The sequence below is a fragment of the Tripterygium wilfordii genome, chromosome 7, assembly GCF_013401445.1.
Source record: "Tripterygium wilfordii isolate XIE 37 chromosome 7, ASM1340144v1, whole genome shotgun sequence".
In the NCBI taxonomy this organism is placed as follows: domain Eukaryota; kingdom Viridiplantae; phylum Streptophyta; class Magnoliopsida; order Celastrales; family Celastraceae; genus Tripterygium; species Tripterygium wilfordii.
This window is the reverse complement of record NC_052238.1, coordinates 2,091,402-2,109,972: the sequence shown is the minus strand read 5'-3', so window position 1 is coordinate 2,109,972 and position 18,571 is coordinate 2,091,402. Positions and strand designations below refer to the sequence as shown.

General features: G+C 38.5%; 3 protein-coding genes across 6 annotated transcripts; 1 reads left to right on the top strand and 2 right to left on the bottom strand.

Moving 5' to 3' along the window:
- Positions 1 to 2,592: 2,592 nt before the first annotated feature.
- LOC120001674 (superoxide dismutase [Cu-Zn], chloroplastic) lies at positions 2,593 to 6,109 on the bottom strand. Its single transcript, XM_038850094.1, has 8 exons — positions 5,774 to 6,109; positions 4,898 to 4,959; positions 4,769 to 4,808; positions 4,551 to 4,646; positions 4,438 to 4,469; positions 4,154 to 4,229; positions 3,799 to 3,852; positions 2,593 to 2,859 (listed from the first exon to the last, which is right to left on the bottom strand). The coding sequence occupies exons 1-8, from the start codon at positions 6,030 to 6,032 to the stop codon at positions 2,831 to 2,833; spliced, it is 648 nt and encodes a 215-aa protein (XP_038706022.1). The 5' UTR covers positions 6,033 to 6,109; the 3' UTR covers positions 2,593 to 2,830.
- A 1,678-nt stretch (positions 6,110 to 7,787) lies between these two features.
- On the top strand, positions 7,788 to 15,510 carry LOC120002847. Of its 4 annotated transcripts, none has more exons than XM_038851691.1 (7): positions 7,788 to 8,373; positions 9,040 to 11,907; positions 12,571 to 12,624; positions 13,232 to 13,526; positions 14,417 to 14,518; positions 14,612 to 14,648; positions 15,125 to 15,510. In XM_038851691.1, exons 1-4 carry the CDS (start codon positions 7,900 to 7,902, stop codon positions 13,478 to 13,480), a joined length of 3,645 nt encoding a protein of 1,214 aa, XP_038707619.1. In that variant the 5' UTR covers positions 7,788 to 7,899; the 3' UTR covers positions 13,481 to 13,526; positions 14,417 to 14,518; positions 14,612 to 14,648; positions 15,125 to 15,510. The 4 variants fall into 4 exon arrangements, with proteins under 4 accessions (XP_038707619.1, XP_038707618.1, XP_038707622.1 ...); XM_038851690.1 differs by having other exon boundaries at positions 13,232 to 13,580; XM_038851694.1 differs by having other exon boundaries at positions 8,239 to 8,384; positions 13,232 to 13,580.
- A 324-nt stretch (positions 15,511 to 15,834) lies between these two features.
- LOC120002034 (cation/H(+) antiporter 4-like) lies at positions 15,835 to 18,480 on the bottom strand. The gene is made up of 3 exons (XM_038850583.1): positions 18,211 to 18,480; positions 17,105 to 18,112; positions 15,835 to 17,013 (listed from the first exon to the last, which is right to left on the bottom strand). The coding sequence occupies exons 1-3, from the start codon at positions 18,478 to 18,480 to the stop codon at positions 15,835 to 15,837; spliced, it is 2,457 nt and encodes an 818-aa protein (XP_038706511.1).
- Positions 18,481 to 18,571: the final 91 nt, after the last annotated feature.

Below are 18,571 nucleotides of genomic sequence, written 5' to 3'. Positions count from 1 at the left end.
TAACTGACAACGACATAAGACAATTTTGTCTTTTGAACAAATTATATGAATTAAAATTAAATTATTAGGCTTACCCGAAAATAAGCTTTTTACACTATGACAACGTAATTAAGTTGAGTCAAAACTCAACGCGTGACAGCACGAATATTACTCCCAGCAAAAATTAAACTCACGATCTCTCGAGTGCATAACTTTAATTATCATTACGTAAAGATTAATGAATATTATTGATCTAAGAGAGATAAGAAAGAAGAGTAGTTTGCTCCACTGGAGGAGATGGTGGGGTCAACAAAGGCTATGTCATAAGGGCAAATGCAATGGTGAATTGGTATTGGGCCAACAAAGATGTTGTCTTTTGCTGATGTGGCTGTATTGTAAAATGTGTTTTGCTTATGTGGCTGTATTGGGATAAGTGTTTTGCTGATGTGGATGTATTGATATTTGATGTTTTGGTGTAGTTTTGTTGTGGATAATATGGAGGAATGGAATGTTGTTGGGTTGGGTGGAAAGAGAAAGTGTGTGGAAAGAAAAAGTGTATAGAAATTTGTGTTTTGCTGATGTGGCTGTATTAGAATACGTGTTTGACTTGACTTTTTGTGTAATAGAGGTGGGACCGGGCCAACAAAAATGTTGGCCCAGTAAATTGTTTCTCATTGCATTTGCCCTAACTGATGGGGTGGGGTTGAGTGAGATACTACTACACTTAGTTGCACTACCCACTGAAGTTAGTAGTAGTGAAGTAGTAATGAACTTAACACTCACTCCACTTGACACGTCACTCGTGAAGAAAGAGAAAGCAAAAGCTTATCAGCCACAATTCATGAAAAGCATGGTAGTTGCAACTAAGCATGACCTTCCAATCAACCTATATATAGTATTCTTTATTATATATATATATTCGTTAATTTTTTTTCTTGGCTGTCAGTGCACAAACTAAGTAATCCTATTTTTTCTTGGTTGTCAGTGAACTAACCGTCTTTGAAGTTGACGTTGGATCTTACCCGATTAGATTTTTATTTTTATTTTTTACTTTTTGAATTTGTTTAATTAGATTATATATATATATATTCATGATGAATTGAATATACATCCAGAGAAATTATTGTGTGGCAGGGAGAGGAGTGGGAATCCACTACCTTTCCCTAGATCCTGATCAACCGATTGGATGGAACGTGAATCTTCTTTTATAAAAAAAGAAAGAAAAAAAAAAGAGGGAGTAATTAACTTCAGTTAATCTTCATTAAGCGAGTGAAACAGCAATTAAACATAGGAGTATAAAAATAAATAGGAAGTCAATGCTTGAAGGCTGAAGCTTCTTAGAAGATGAGTTGTTTAAAGCCGTCATTAAGCGTGACATTAAAGCTTATAAGTCCAATTAAAACTAATATTTAATGGTAATTTAATTACATATCGATGCAAGTGCAACAAGTAGCAGCAGCAGCAGCAGCAGCAGTAAGAGTGATAGTGATACATATATTCAGATCAGAAGGGGTTTAGAAAAACTTTAATTAGAAGATTTTGTAAGTAGAGCAGATAGTTGGCTAGATTAGATATGTAGTAAGAGATTTTGAAGGAAAATTAAGGTGGACATCATCCAACCCCACCTTAATTTAGCGACAATGACTTCACGCCAACTGTCCAATTAATACACTAAAAATACTTAATTTCATTCATTTAATCCAACTTAGTCGGTCTTGTTTAGTATTATCATGTGTCCACTTGAACTCCAATAAGTATCTGAAGAGATGTGATGACTTGATTAGGCTGCCAACCTACCAAAAGCTAGCTCCTTCAACAACTAGACCTAATTCTTAAATCTAATTGGATTTTGGTACTCCACCTTTTCCGTGAGTGATCCCAACCTCTACTCATATTGCAAGATAATTATGAAAAAGGTCGAGCCGTCCAATGCCATGTGTATATGTCTGTGTGTGTGAGATAAGTCAATATATAGAGAGTTGAAACTTGAAAGTGGCAACATAAAGAAGTTGCAATTAATTACTTAGAAAATGAGTGGGCCGTCGTACATACGCTAATTTATACGTCTTTCGAAAGAGATAGTCTTCTCCTCTTTAGTATTCAATGACCTTTTGAAATGCCCAAAAATGGCGTGCAATGTGCGTCTTGGTAACACGGTAGTAGGACTGGAGGCTGCTCAAGCGTGCAGTGCTTACGTGAGTTTTGATTTGTGAAATGCATAGTGTAAGATCAAGATTATATATATCCCTCTGTTCAGTCAAATTTTCCAATGTCCTTATCTGCATTATTTTGATGATAGGCGTTCAATTATCCTATAAAAAAACTGTAAGTTGAAACACAAGGCAATTTTAGCGAAGTGATCAGATACTCCCAAGTGCAGTGAAAGACCGGGTCTGGAATCCACAAAGGCCTACTTTGGGCCAGCGAAGGAATCTATGGACCAAAGCCCATAAGGACAACTTTTCAAAGCCCAACAACCTACCCCCGACGGGCCCAAAAAAAAAAAAAAACCAAAAGGACGTCGTGTGGAGGCCGCGGAGAGATCACCGATTCGGATCCGACGCACCCAAATATCTATCCTTATCAAATAAAATGCGCCGTAGTACGATGATGAATACCTGTCATTCGGGTGAGTGTAACATTGTAACCAACAAACCTTGGTGAATTCAATACATAGTGACAGCATAATCCACATTGAAAAGCCATGCACAAATACCATCCTGAGTCCAGACTACCAGTTTTACATCTACCCATAGCTTCATGAATAACATTCAGTTCCACATGAGAAAGTCATCGATAGACTACATAGAATAGCGTAAACAGCCTGAGATTCATAACTTAACAGTTGCCTTCATACTGGAGGAGTCAAGCCAACCACGCCTGCTTACACAGGAGAACAGCAACGACTATTATAAACCAAATCTGACAAGAAAGCTGAATAGATTCATATCATATGCAGATATTGCAGAGAGATGAACTTTGTTCTGGCAAAAAAAGCATATTTGTAACCAAATTTGAAATGCTAGACCCAACCCATGCATTTATTAGCGTTGTAAACATAAATCTAACAATTATTGATGCTCTAACTTAAAGCAGTGGTAAGAAGAATTACACACCAGAAAAGGTGTTAGCAGCTATGTTAATAGATGATGTAGTGCGTTAGAAGTCTAAACATTTGCCTAACATCACTCGATCATAACATTCCTTTTAAACCATAGAGTTGGATACAAGTATCAAGGAACAAAAGTTCCTTTAACTTCAGAATATTGTGGCATGGAACCTCTGAGGATCTTTCATGACGATGCAAGTGCAAGGGTGTATACTTCTCAATGTCAAAACTTGCCAGTTATACTTTGTCATCTACATAAAGCTACAACTAACTAATAAAAACACAGGACATCGAGGCAACTGGCTAATAGAAGTAGACTGCAAGACATAAGGGACTCCCTCCCTTAATGAGAAATAAAAACTGAAAAGGCAGCCCAGTCCATAAAGCTCCCTTCATCCTAAAATTTTAGTTTGATACCATACAGTTTCAAAATAGTCACAAAGCGAGGCTAGTTATGCTGACTTCATTTTTTAGGCTACCTTAACCTTAACTGCCACATAGATCAATTGCGCAATTGTTTCATATCATTTATATTTATTCTAACAGTGCCCATAAGGTTTATGATCAGTTATCGACAACTTAACAACGTTTTTTTCCTAGCTTACAAATTTTAAATATTGAGCAAACCATTAAAAATATAATCATCCCTCAAACAGGTAATTAGAGATGCATTTGGAAGGAAAGAGATCAACTAAATATTTTTTTCATACCACAAGCCAATCTTCCACCTGCATTGCCAGTTGTCAGACTAAGTTCATGCCCGCCTACAGAGACAAACCAAAAAGGAATGATAAGAGACTTCAAAAGCATCACTTTTAAGAAGACATGGAGTGACTAAGACAACATAACAAGTATTTCACAAGGAGATTTTTCCTACTATTTTGGGACCAAACAACATTTGTCTCCTTCCATTTCCTTAAGAAATGCAATTAACTTTCATGCATGCTTATGCTACTGTTCTCAAGAAAACTTATAAGAAGAACCCTTTCCGTTACCCTTCCTCAACCATGCTCTAGAGATTGCAGGATATAAAAATAAAATTCTGGGTGCTGAATTAAAATTTACCTTTTCCAAGGTCATCCTCAAGCTCGTGGACCACAAGTGCTCTTCCAATCACTGCATTGGGACCACTCAGTGGTATCTGTATTTGTCAATACTCCAAAAATAAGAGATTAAATATCAATAGGGCAGGACTAAGATCACAAAACAGAACATAAAATCAACGTGGAAACAAGTTTATTCTACACCCACACCACAGGAAGAAACACAAAGAAACTGTTATAGGAAAAGATACATCCAAAAGATTGCATAAAGAACAAAAAAACCTTTTAATAGTTCTGAGAATATACCTGTGTATCAACAATAGTTGCTTCTGCCACCCCTGCATTACCAATCATTTTAAATTGACATATAGGTTCAAAAGATAGATGCCACAATTCATTGAGAACATGAAAAACTTTACCCTCGGCATTGGCAACAATGTTTCCCAGGTCGCCCGCATGACGGATTTCATCCTCAGGAGCACCATGAGTCAAGTTGTTAGGATTGAAATGTGCTCCTGTAATTCACATTTGGGGAAAATATCACAGTAAAAACACCATGCAAAACCAAACTCCTGGCATTCAATAATTGAAATATAAGAAAACCAAACTAAGAGCAGGTAGCGCAAACAAGTTGTACCTGTGGATATGCAGCCATTAGTTGTGTCACCGTACTCATGCTGCACAAGAGAGAGAAAATTAACCATGAACCATTCAGAGACAGATTTTTTCAGTACGAAAGTTAATAATATAAAATGGAAACACTCACGAGATGGAATCCATGAGGGCCTGGTGTTAGTCCAGTTACACGAACATTCACTGTTGTAGGACCTATCATAAGAGAAATCAAACATCATTGTTCCATGTGTTTGTTGAGTGACTACTCTTTCTCGAGTCAGCCTCTCATGACCCTTTGACAGAAGAAAACAATTGGAAACCATTTTCCAGTTTTTGTTCTCAGATTTCAATTTTGCAATACTTAAGAGTGAAAAAGAAATTAAGAACATTGAAAATGAGAGCATATATTTGTTCCCTTTTCAAAAGCCAAGAAATAAAAAAAAAAAAATGAAAACACCAAAGCCAAGAAACCCTCAGTCTCCTTTCTAGTGCTACTGTTGAAGAACTTATGGACTAGTCTCTTCAGGTTTTAAAAATGCTTCGATTCCTAAATTCATTTTCCATTACTTCAATACCTATAACCTCAATAACATATCAGCAAAACCAGATAAACAACTTATTCAAACTGACAACGAAATGATTACTAGATTAATTTTTCCTGAGAAATCCTCACTGAAACCAACAGCAATGGGGATATAAAAATTCTCTCTCACTCCTCTGCCCTAGCAGCCGGCAGCACCCACCCAAAACAGAGAATTATAAGCAAATAAGCTCTAATGTAGATTTAATATCAATTTTCACAAAATCAACTATCATATTATTGAAAAGAAGAGGCAAAATAAAAGAATCTTCTCGTTCTTATCAAAGGACCCAAACCAATATCAAATACTTCGAAGCCTTCTTATGCATTCCATTCTCATGGCATCATCGACATGGACACCTCCAGATCAATCTCAACTAAATCCACTAAAATAAAAACAGCATAGTAAAAATAGAAACAAGCATTTCAGAAAGGGAAATAAAGAACCATCGTCTTCTTGGGTCAAGACAACCACGCCTTCAACTTCAGAGTTCCCCTTGAGAACCGAGACAGCTTTCTTGGTGACAGAAACGACGGTGAGTGGTTTCCTAACAGTAGAGGCAGAGAGAGACAGTGATTGGCGAGGGAGCCTGAGGTAGACTCCATGAAATGAAGTGCCGAGAGGCGGATTATGGTTGGAAAGAGGAGAGAGAAGAGTGCGCGAGGTAGAGGTCGTGACGACTGCGTGTGCAGCCATGGCTACCATAGATGCTCGAACTTCGGATTGCTGGAGATGATGAGATAATGTGGGCGAGGTTTTGGTGAGGTGTTCTATAGATAGCTCGCTTTTACCCTTTTACTGTGTTTGGATCGTAGAGTCTGTTAACTGTTTGCCTTTCCGATATTATTTGCTTTAATGGCCTCAGAGTTTTCTCTAATTGCAAAAAGACACTCATATCCTAACTTTATGAAATTGTTTGCTTTTCCGATATTATTTGCTTTAATGGCCTCAGAGTTTTCTCTAATTTCAAAAAGACACTCATGTCCTAACTTTGTGAAATCGAAGTCCTTTGTCCCCAATTTAACCCCCTTTAAGGTTTGGACCCCTGGGGAGTTAAATTGGACCTCAGTAGTCAATTCCGTATATTTGTGTTGTTTTGGATCTTAAATTTTAGATAACTGCAAACGCTAATAAATATATTTTTACTTTTTTTGGTCACAAAGAGTACCCATTTTCACATGCACAAAAATAATTATTAGGTTCATAGATTCATAAATAACTAACGAAATTTAATGGGATTTGGATGACTAAATCTAGGACTAATTCTATTATGATGCGAGCTCTTACTACTACAGTGACTAAATTACAATAATATTTATTACTAAACAATAATCATCTTAATATGATGTAATAATCTAATAGACAAAGTGTTAATATAATATTATTTAGATGCTTATCAAAATATATATATATTATTTAGAATTACTTGCTCATTTACACATTTCCTGTTTCATTCTCACTATATGTTAACATATTAAAAACTTAGAACAATTGTTGCCATTTCAATCATTGTTATATATTTTCTTCCTGTCTTCATTCAGAATATCTTACATAGCTTTACAAAATATTTTATCTACTCTATAAACTATTTTTACATACTCAGTTTGATTAAAATGTTTTTAATTTTTTTTGGTAATTTTATTATTTTTCATTTTTTAACGCATTTCCATTTGGTTCTATTGATTTGTAATCGTAATAAGGATCATGTTACTAGTAATCAAATTAAGGTAATATAATTACAAAGTAATCACATTCAAGTGTTTGGTTAAAGTAGCTAAAATTGTAATGTATTGTAAATTGATTTTCAGATTTGCCCTCCAATGTTTGATTTTAAAAGTAATTATTATTATTATTATGGTTATACATTTAAATATAAATCCATTTTTTATTATATATTTATATAGACATACATATATATATATAAAAAATTGTCTATAAATCGAATAACAAATCACATTAAACAAAGGAAGATTATAAGTGTGAAAGAGAGAGTTTGGAAGGAATCGAATCAATTATACTTTTTTTGTTATGAGATATTGCTAGGTAGAATGAGCATTGACCGCGAATCAAAGAGGGAGATAAGCTTCAATTGTCATGGATGGACCAGAATAACAAGAGAGAGGGACAATTCAAAATAGGAATTTTGAGAATGATATAATTGTCTATTCGATATAAATAAAGTAACATGAATACAATTCGTATTCTGATTACACATTTTTAATTGATCTAAATACATGTGTAATTCGATTATTATATGTGAGATGTTGAAAATTAAACAAACATTGTAATGAAATAGGATTCTAGTGACCATTGCAATCCTTCAACAACACGAAACAGCCCTTACAATCATCGAATCAATAGAATTCTGCATCATAAAAGGAAGGGCTTCTTTGCAAAACGAAGTTCAGATGTTGGGGTATAAAGAGAATTTTTCAGGTATCGTTTTCCTTTTGCGGTAGGGAATAGGGATTCAAAACTCAAAAGGCACATGAGAGACTTTCGTGGCCCTTTGTCCAAGCCCGGAAAACCATACCCGTCTCTCTTTCAATGAAAGTTCCGTAACAAGTCCTTAATGGACGTTCCAAGACCCCCTTCGATGCGGGTCTTGACCCGGCCACCCGTACCCTCACCCACTCCCACACACGCACCCTCACCGGAAGCTGCACCCTCCCCCGCCACTGCCTCCCCATCGCTGCCACAAGCTCAGGCACAGCCTCGACCTCTTGAGGGCGTGGTGGTTGTCGGCTTCATCTCTTGGAGCCCCGAACACTCCTCACACCTCATCAACCGGGTCATTGACTGCAACGTATTCGGGTCTGGTAATCTCGATGAAGTGTTGAGTATTGATACTGAGGAAGTAAAGGATTGGTTCAAGTGGAGGCGAATCAGCTACTACCACGACGAGGAGAAAGGGATTTTGTTCTTGCAATACTGTTCGACCCCGTGCCCTGCCCTTGACGGGTTGGCGGAGGCGGATACGGGTTTTGACTCCCTTTTAGAAGACCGCCAGTTCGAGGATCTTCAGGGCTTGCTGTTTATGTTTTCTGTGAGTTTCTGGTATATATCATTGGTTGGTTAGTTATATTTTGTTGTTCCCGTTTTGCTGTGAATTATGCTTGCAAGTTAGGATTGAAAACAGACATTAACGGAAGCAACCGAGCTTTAGTTTTCAGTGTCTATTATGAAGTAATTGATCTATGCTTGTAGTAATAGTGATGGACTTGATTGATTCTCTGTTAAATGTGATTCCTGATTGTAGCTAGTTTACACTGGCCATTGTAAAGCGATTATTCTACTTAATATAATTGCGAAAAGGCCTAAACGTTATATAGCGTGAGTGAAATATTTTTGAACATTGTGATCTTTAGAGGTGAACAAACTTGTTGCATATTTAGGAATTTCTAATATCTCTTGTTGTGCATCCTTTTAATATCAATGTATCTTACGCTACGTTGCAGCATTACGGTGGAGTTCGGTGTTGGTTATGTTTCCCTACTTAATTTTAACGTACATATTGTAATTCTACTAACAGTAAGCAAACAATGGTAAACATAAGCAAAGCCAAACTCTTTGCACATGTAATGTATGAATGTAACTAGAGCAGGTCAATGGGACATTCCTGGATCAAGTTTTTTAGTAGTTTACCACCGAAGAAGTATATTGTGCTTATATTCTTTATATTATCTAATAAATAACTCAATTAGCGATGCAGGTCTGCCATGTAATCGTGTTTATTCAGGAGGGTTCGTGCTTTGATACTCAAAATTTGAAGAAATTTCACGTGTTACAAGCTGCAAAGAATGCATTAACTAGATCGAGAACTTCACCACCATCATTATCTAGACCGCTATCATCATTGTCTTCCTCAAAGCCTACAGGATTCACAAGTTCTTCTAACAGTTCTCCGGGTAGAAGTAGGGCCATCTTGACTCGTAATTCTTCATCTATATCTCTCATGTCAGGTTTAGGTTCATATACATCTTTGTTTCCTGGACAGTGTACTCCCATAACACTCTTTGTTTTCATTGATGATTTCTCTGATGTGTCAAATCCCACTTCTACCGTAGAGGATTTGACTGATACCTCCTCAATTAATAAGTCTTCTAGTTTGAGTAGCTCAGCTCGGCCCACCTCTTCAATGAAAGGTTCTGGTTCAGTCGTTGTGCTTGCGCGTCCAGTAAGTAAATCTGAAGGTGGTACTAGAAAGAAACTGCAGTCATCTCTTGAAACGCAGGCACGCCTTTTACTTAAGAAATGCCGTACATTGTCAGTTTCTGAAAGCAGTCATTCAAGAAGCGGGAGCGTATCAAGTGCTGCACCTTTGTTTGCTCTCGATGCATCAAGGGCAGTTGTGCTGCTTGACAGGTCTATGAATCAGAGAGGTGAACCGCTTGAATTTGTCAGTGACCTTTTGGAAGTTGTTTTGAATGGAAAAGCAACCTCAGATTTTCTTTTGCTTGAAAGCCATAGTCAGAGTGCGAACAAGGAGGATCTTATATCCGTGAAGGAGTTTATTTACAGGCAGTCTGATCTTCTTAGAGGAAGAGGGGGGTTGGTTGCCAACAACAACAGTGGGTCAGCTGCTGGAGTTGGTATGGTTGCTATTGCTGCAGCTGCTGCTGCCGCCTCAGCTGCTTCAGGAAAGAGATTTACTGCTCCTGAACTTCCAAGTTTAGAGACGTGGCTGTCTTCAAGTCATCTTATTTTGCATGATCTCCTTTCTCCAAAAGAAGTTAGAATAGATGAAACTGATATTGGCAGAAGAAAACCTCATCAAGGGAACACTGGGCCAGCACATGTAGAAGAGGCCACTACAGATTCTCTGGATCTTGCAGTATCTTGGTTGAGCACTGGTAGGGGACTGAATACCAGTTTTTCTACTCTGTGTTGTGAAAGATCGCTTCCAGCTGCCAGGGATGTGTACTTGAAAGACTTGCCTGTTTGCTATCCTACTCTTCAGCATAAAGCCCATTTAGAAAAGGCATTGAATGCTTTCCACTCAAGGGCTAGAGGACCTGCAGTGCCACTGTTTGCTAAAAAGTTGGAAAACGAATGCATATCTCTCTGGAAATCTGGGAGGCAGTTATGTGATGCTATTAGTTTGACAGGACGACCATGCATAAACCAAAAACATGATGTTGAAAGTGGCGAATCACATTTAGGAGCTGAAGTTAAGCCACATTCCAGTGGTTATTTTTTCCTTCATGCTTGTGCTTGTGGTCGATCACGGTGTCTACAGCCTGATCCTTTTGATTTCGAATCTGCAAACCTTACCTTCAGTTTCTTTCCAGAATGTGACAAGCTTCTTCCTGCAGTCTCCTTACCAGAAGTGAGCCATTCAGGACCTATTCGGCCTTCTTCATGGAGTTTGGTTCGCATTGGGAGTGCACGGTACTATGGGCCTTCTAAAGGTTTACTTCAGAGTGGGTTTTGTGCCACTCATAAATTCCTTTTGAAATGGACAATATTTCTAGAGAAACCAAAAATAACCAATGAGGTACCACCAAAAGTTCTGCAAAGAGGTCTGGTTTTAAGGTCAGATTCACATTCAAGGGCTGAATTTAATAGGGATTCAGATGTGAAAAAAATCAGTGCTGCACCGTTGTACTCAGAAGATATACAACTAGGAACTGAAAGCAGAAGAAAACCTCTAGAGAATAACTTTGATGATAAAAGAATAAGTTTTGGTAATGGTCTTCCCAATTTTACAATGCGAAAACCTTTTTCAGAAGTTGTTGCTGGATCAGCAGCTACACAGTCAGGATTCCCTCCCCTCCAGCAGATGAGGCATTCTTCGTCAGGTTCAGAAAAGAGTAACAAGCAAAATAGAGTAAGGGATCAAAGTGTGGAACAGGATCTTGTTGCTGTCGATCAAGGATCCCATAATCCAGTGGATACTGTACCTGTTCAGGAAACCTTAGTTGGTATCAGTTCTAATTACTGTGCAAATGTTGACCCTTTTTTACGGATAGGTAGTAATGTAGTTCCTGTTAATGTGAATAATGGTGAAAAGGCCAGAGTGAACCCTTCTATGAAACATGCAACAGTTTATGTTGGTTTTGAACATGAATGCCCCCATGGTCACCGTTTCTTACTGAATCCTGGTCATCTGAATGAATTAGGACCCAAGTACTCATTTCTTGGCGAAGATCGTGACCCTTCAGAACACAGTCTTGCAGATTCTTCAAAATTGGGTAAGAATGATGTTCAGGGTAAAGTTCATCAAAGCATTGATGGGATGACTGGTGGTACTGTAAATAAGATAAGGAATATTGACAAGTCGAAGGAGATAGTCCCAAATGGTTGTTTAAATGGGAACAGGCAGATAAAGTTCTGCGGGCTGGGGAAGGAACAGAGTCAGATATCTCTTAACATTGGGGAAAACCCTGATTTTGTAAAAGATCTTGCATCAAACCTTCTATTGTTTAGCCTTGATGATGGTGGAAGCGCTTTCTCCATGTTAAATAGAAATTTGCCCCTATACATGAACTGCCCACATTGCAGGCATGCCCAGAGTAAGAAGTATAAACCAAAGACTAAGTTTGCTGGAGCAATATCACAGCTTCAGAGGATTTTTCTGGTAAAAAATAGTGCTTGTAGGCTTTTCTCTGTGATTGCTGTTAGATTGCTTTAGCGCTTCATGATCTTTGCTAATAATTATTGTGCTGAAGGTTATGCATATGAGCTCCATTTCTTTTTATCATAATATGGATAACCACCGATAACTGGTTGATTTATCCCCCATGACTATAGTTATTATCTCAGATGGGAATTATTTTCCTCTACGCCACGTATTTTGTGGTAATCTGTGGGGAAAAATTATACTTTATTGTTTTCTGCATCTTTGGATTGATAGGATGATGGATTGATGGGCATTTGAGTTTGAAAGGGTTTTTGCACTACCTGAAAAAGAAGAATTCCGTGCATATAAAAGATAAATTATATACTTCCAACATGATTCACCATGTATTTGTAAGATGCCTAGAAAAGTGAACTACCATATGTGTGTTTGAACTGCACAAGGAAAATTTTCATGTGTTTGCTTGTTTCTGTTGTATTTTCTGTACTTCGAAATCCCTATTACATGATATTTTGTTGTATGTAAATCACAGTAACCAAATACAACTTCTCTTACACATTTTTGTTTGATGTTAAGGGGTTTTTTTTTTTTTTAGCTTAGAATGTTAGGATTTTATTGTGCCTTTAAATTGTGAAATGCCTAATACACAAGATCTGCTTGTAGGTGACCCCTCCATTGCCGCTCGTATTAGCTACGTGCCCAGTTATACAATTTGAGGTACATTCAACTTCTGCTCTAGAGTGTGGTGCGTGAAATTAATAACAATAGCATAAATGCTGACCAATACTCAAATCAAAGAACTCATATATCATTCGTGATTGTCTATATATCTCCATCAGGCAATATGAAACAAAACAGAATTGAATATATCTGAATACTTTGTTATGCTGGTGCTTAAATTGTTAATGATTCGTGGAAGTTCTGACTTCTGGGTGACATCTTGTGAATCATCTTTTTTCATTTTTCCTTTTCTCTTTATATATCTGAAGGGACGTCTCTGATGTGCTTGCAAAACTCCAGGGCTTAATATGCTCTAATTAAATGGACTGGATTTATTCCTTTTTTTTTTTTTTATAACTCGTCACTTTATGTTGAATTGTTGTTTGGCTAGTTGATGTTGAATTGTGATGTAAGAAATGCTTTGCTCGAGTAAAAGTTGATAATTGTTTTGAAACTGTTTCCAAGTTGTCAACTGATGGTTGTTAAATGTTCTTAATAACAATGCCGGAACCGGTATTTTGCTTGATCTGATAATGTTGATTATATTTTAGTTGCAGTTCCTAACTTTTGTCTCTTCTTTTTATGGCCAACCCTTTACTTCTAGGCATCATGCGTACCTTTAACAGTACCAGATTGTGAACAAAAATTGCAGTTCAGTCTTGGTTGTCAAGTTGTCCTACCTCCGGAGAGTTTCCTTGCACTTAGACTTCCGTTTGTCTATGGTCTGCAATTAGAGGATGGAAGTCTGCATCCCGTTAGTGCGTTTGAGCATCAACCAGAACTGACTGCTTGGATTACCAAGGGCACAACACTGCAGGTCTTATCCAAGGGCAGTGAGGAACTAAACACGTGATAGAAAATTGCTGAATCTTGGAATCAGGCAGCCTTGGTGATGCATTGTGAGTTTGCAGACGCAGAGTTTATTCACCTGAGGATGGTCTTCATTCATTTAAGTAATTCTTAGATTAGTGGTTCTTGTTCTCTTCTGAATTAGTGCATTTGCATGACTGCGTGTCTGCATGTGTGGTGGCCTGGTGGGTATGCATCTGTTGTACATCGTATAAAGTTTTTAAATTATTTATTCTTTTCCCTTTTGACGTCTTTTTTGCTTATTTTTTGGGCAGGTGGGATTTTTCCGAGTCTATCCATTTTAGCTATTTTAGTTACCTGTTAAGTGCACATTATTTTGAAGTTTATGCCAATGGAGCAAAGATATGCAGGAGTTAAGTGTGAACAGTGAAATAGTCTAGCAGCTTAAAGAGTAATATGTCCATTAATGGAGAAGGGTACTAGTTAGAGAGCTAAATGTCATAGAAATTAACATAGGTGTACCTGAATACTAATGGCTGGGCTATGTTGAGTTGAGCCTCTATTTAGTTGAGTGAGTGAGAGCTATAGGTCAGCACCTATATTGGAGGTTTAGGAGTCTTGGCAGCATTTTTTTTAATGGTTCAATGAGGACGAGGATTCAAACTCCTGATCTTGGGGCACATTATCAGGGAGAATTTAGAACTAAAAGTTGCTCTTGAACCCCAATAATTTGAGGCTAAAACTTGCCTTCTCAACCTGCATCTTTTATATTTGAGATGATATTTATCTCCTAAATTTCCCTACAGAGATAATAAATTGGAAGAAAAAAAAGTACGCAGTGGCTGACAACACACCCTTTTTTAATTCATGTGGACCACTTTCTGTTTTTTCATAGATAAATTGTATCTGTTGATGGCTGCATGATTAAGTTGTTAATTGAAACTGGAAATGAAGCTTACCATAGGACTTTTTCTTACAGGACTAGGGTTTTACATGGATTATCATCTTACCCTATATGGTGGCTGGTGAGCTGCTACTGCAAATGGAGATCAGCAATCAGCAAAGGATCATATGTTGCATGGTATATTTCTATTAACCGTTGGTAAATGTTATTTTAATTCTTTTCTATTGATTGTGCTATTGAATCGTGTTCGTGTATAATTTTGACCTCTAGCTGGTTGGACTTTTGAAGAGGGCCTCCCAGCACCATGGTATGTTCTCTCTCTCTCTCTCTCTCTTCCTGAATCTTCCTGCTACTATGCGTAGATAGGCATGGATATCTGAAATTGATTTTGGCTGAAATGTTTGACTAGGCTGCATTTTAATGATAGTGTTTTGGTAGTCCATAAGGCAGAGCCATTGTACTCATCTTTGTGAAGATTTACAGATCAAGTACTAAGGGCATGTTTGGTTGCATGGATAAGGGATGGAAAGCAAATGCTCATCCCTTGATGTAACTTTTCTAGTGTTTAGGGTATTCTATGATTCTATTGATTGATAATGAGGGTTGAAAATTAATATTATCTTTCTATCAAGGTTCGCCTTTTGACTAGTTATTTCTTCTTCTTCTTCTTTTTTTGATTCTAGTTATTTCTTATTTTGACATCTACGTGTTTTTTAGAATGCACTACACTGTGTGGTTCATATGGGATTCTGGCATCTAATTTTGAGCTTGTTTTGGCTTCAGAATTGCTTTTCAGCTTCATGTGGATGAAGGTAGCAAAGGGGGTGGAACTGAAAATGGACTTTGCGTTCCCCTCTGCAGCAGCATGTGAAATCTGGAGACTAAAAGTTCTATCTCGCAATCGCTTGGGGCAAGCGTTAAATTATCTGTTCCATACGATACAGCTTACTGAAGAACTGTATGAGTGTACTATAATTTTATTATATTATTACTCCCCCTGAAACAAACACCGCGGAAGGACGAGAAAGCACGTAAAGGACTGGAATGTTGTCAAAATAATTGCAGGGCGTAGGGCAAGAATGTTTAGATATCAGCTGTTATTTTGAAAAGTGTGGAAGATGACTAATAGGATGTTTTATGCATTTTTATTTGTTGGCATTATGGAAGAATATATATGTGGCCAAGTATTTTTATAACTGCAAAGCCTCTGAAGTTTTAATCATAGCATTTCAATGTTTTTTAGGCCGGAAGATAGATAAGGGCTGGACTGTACCCACCATGTAGACTGCCCTATGGGCAAAAAGATTAGCTCCCATCAACCTCCCCTGCTCTTAACCTGCATGACCTTATGGCACTTTCCAAAGGAAAATTGATTGGTCAAACGCGTTTAGTTTTGCTGGAATGTATATGGTTTTGTAAACACAATGAAAACAGAATTGCAATTCGAGGATTTCAGTGTCTCCCGAGTACACATTTACAGCTTCATGACCGAACTAGCTGCAAATTTGTTGTTGTATAATCAATACAGAAGCTCTGATATTGAGATCTGGTGAGGCAAGCAAGTCGCCAATGACTCCCAGTTCTGGGAATTCACTCCATTCTGCAAGACCAGTTGTTTGAGGGCACTCAACCCCATGGCGTCGTCCAACGATGATGAGGTCGTATTCCTCTGCCATCTCTCGAATGATCAGAGCAGTCTCAGGTCCGTCCTTTACCACCTCCTCTACATATATTACATATCCATCGCCAACATTGTTTTGCTTTACATCCCTCAACACCTCATTGTCACATACACTCTCTGTGGACATAATATTCGTACCTTCCTCTGTAAGAAATCTTGTAACTGTAAGGTTCACAGCTGAATCTCTAGCCATACGTTTGGCTAAAGTCAGAGCCTCCCGATCATCATTTCCTCCGAAGAAGATCATTCCCACAGAGCATGATGTCTCCTCTGCGGAAGGCATGGTTGAAGCCGAGCGGAACAGGTGGTCGGAAGAGGTACTGGATGCACGTCTCATAAGTTGATTTAAAGCAGTATTTCCCTTCCTGACTTGGGGACGGTCGACGAGGATACCAATAGAGCAAGGAGACCTTTCAAGAACTCTGCAATTTAAGGTTCTTACAAGATTGTCTTCTGATGCAACAATCCCATCAATCGACCATTTACGATGGAATGGGAGGAGTATGAGAGAAGTGGCTTTGTTGAGGGCGAGAGTTGTTATGTCTTCATGCATCAGGTCTGTGGGAGACATGGCTGTGAAGGTGTTGACTGATACGAATCCCCAGTTGTTTCTTTCATATTGAGAAAAGGCAATGATGACGTTTTGAGAGTAAGGGTTGACGTCCAACACTCTCTTCATTTGATGGCAGATGAAGACGGGAGTGGACCGGTGTCCGAGCTCGATAAGGTGAAGAACATAGACCCCAATAGGGCTTTCTTGTGTTGCATACGAGACATCAAGTAATCTTATTGTAGCAGCTACGTCTTCTGGTTTGTGAATGCAGGAAACGATCCGGAGCTCTGAGTTTGGTCTTACATGCATAATGTTCCTCTTCTGGTAGCCAGCGTATTTCCTCGACGGTTCATAGAGGACTTTCATCAGCAGTGACACAATGATGGAATTGATTAAATTGCAGACGACAACCAGAGAAAACGTATCCTCCGAGAGTGCCTGAAAATAAATAGCAAGGATCAGAATCATAATAGCTAGCATCTCTTCCTTTACAGTTTCAGTGACAGAGCGTTGATATATATAAACCTACCTTGTTGTCTTTTGAATAGGTGTAGCCTGCCAGTACGACGATGCCACTGTAGCTCATGACAGTAGCAATGGTGATAGTATCTCTGAAGGGCATGTGGCTCAAATATGAAGGAATCAATACCCCCAACAATTTGAAGATAGCTGCCACAATGATAAGGATTAGATTGTGTTCCATTGGATGCGGGTCGTCCGATTGGAGGGCTTTCAGATCGACTCTCATCCCAGCTGTAGTTACATAGACTGGCATAAAAACACCAGCAATGAAGGACTCAAACTTGTCTATCAATTGGGTTGCTATTGGTGGTCCTTCTGGTATTACTAATCCCAGAATGGATGGGCCGAAAAGAACCAACTGATCGAAGCTATTCGTGTAAATGGCAGATGCAAAGACAGAGACAAGGATGATTTGCATGTATGTGCTCTTTACCGGCCTATCTTCAGGTGTATGCCTGATCATCCAAAACATTGCTGGCCTGACCAAGAACACAGCAACAATGAGGAAAAATATTATTGCCACGCTGTTTCCGGCAGCTTTGCTGGCTCCTAATTGTTTGTCTGCATAAGTAGTGGCTGTGGTGATGCAAAACATGATGAAGACTGCCAACATGTTGCTGACTAGTGATGCTGATAGGACTAACCGGCCGAGTTCTGAGTTGAGGGCTTTGCAGTCGATGAGGAGGGTGGCGACGACAGGAAATGTAGACATTGACTGCATAGCGATAACCATAAATTGATCAGGCCCTCTAGTCAGATCTCCATCTGCTATGGCCAGATGGACAATCAGAGAGGCAGCTAATGGCAGCAAAACTGCTAGGACGCCAATTCCCAAGGCCTTCTTTCCTGTCCTAAGAACCATTGTTGGATCCATCTTCACTCCCATTATGAACAAATACATCATGTATCCAAATGCCGAGATCATTCCCAATGCTTCCTGACCATCTTTGCCAAAAAGCGTTTCCTTAACGAAATCACGCTTCCCTAAAGCCGTTGGTCCAAGGATTATGCCAGTCTGTTTTGCACAAAACATCACAACCTTATTCTCAGACACCATTTTATACGGAAAATATAATATATTAAAGAGACAGACATGAGACACGAGACACATACCAAAAGCTGAGAGACGAACACGGGGATTCCAACGCGCTTGAGAAGGAAATGAATGAGAACTGTGATTGTGAAAATCACAATCAGCTGCAATTCCAGAAGTGGCAATGGATGGATTAGAATATCAGCTGGATCATCCTCATAAAGGCCTGCTGAATAAATCACCGGTGGTATAGTGATGCATTTTCTTGTTGAACCATTAGTATGCCGCGCGTCAATGTCGATAGGAGGAGCAGAAAGATGATGATGATGCTGCTGACCTGCCAATGCCATTCTTGCAAAAAGCTGATCAAGAGAAAATGTGAAGAGTGATTTGTAGAAATTGTGTTGATATTTGCTGAGGATGCTAAGAGGAGGCCGGTAC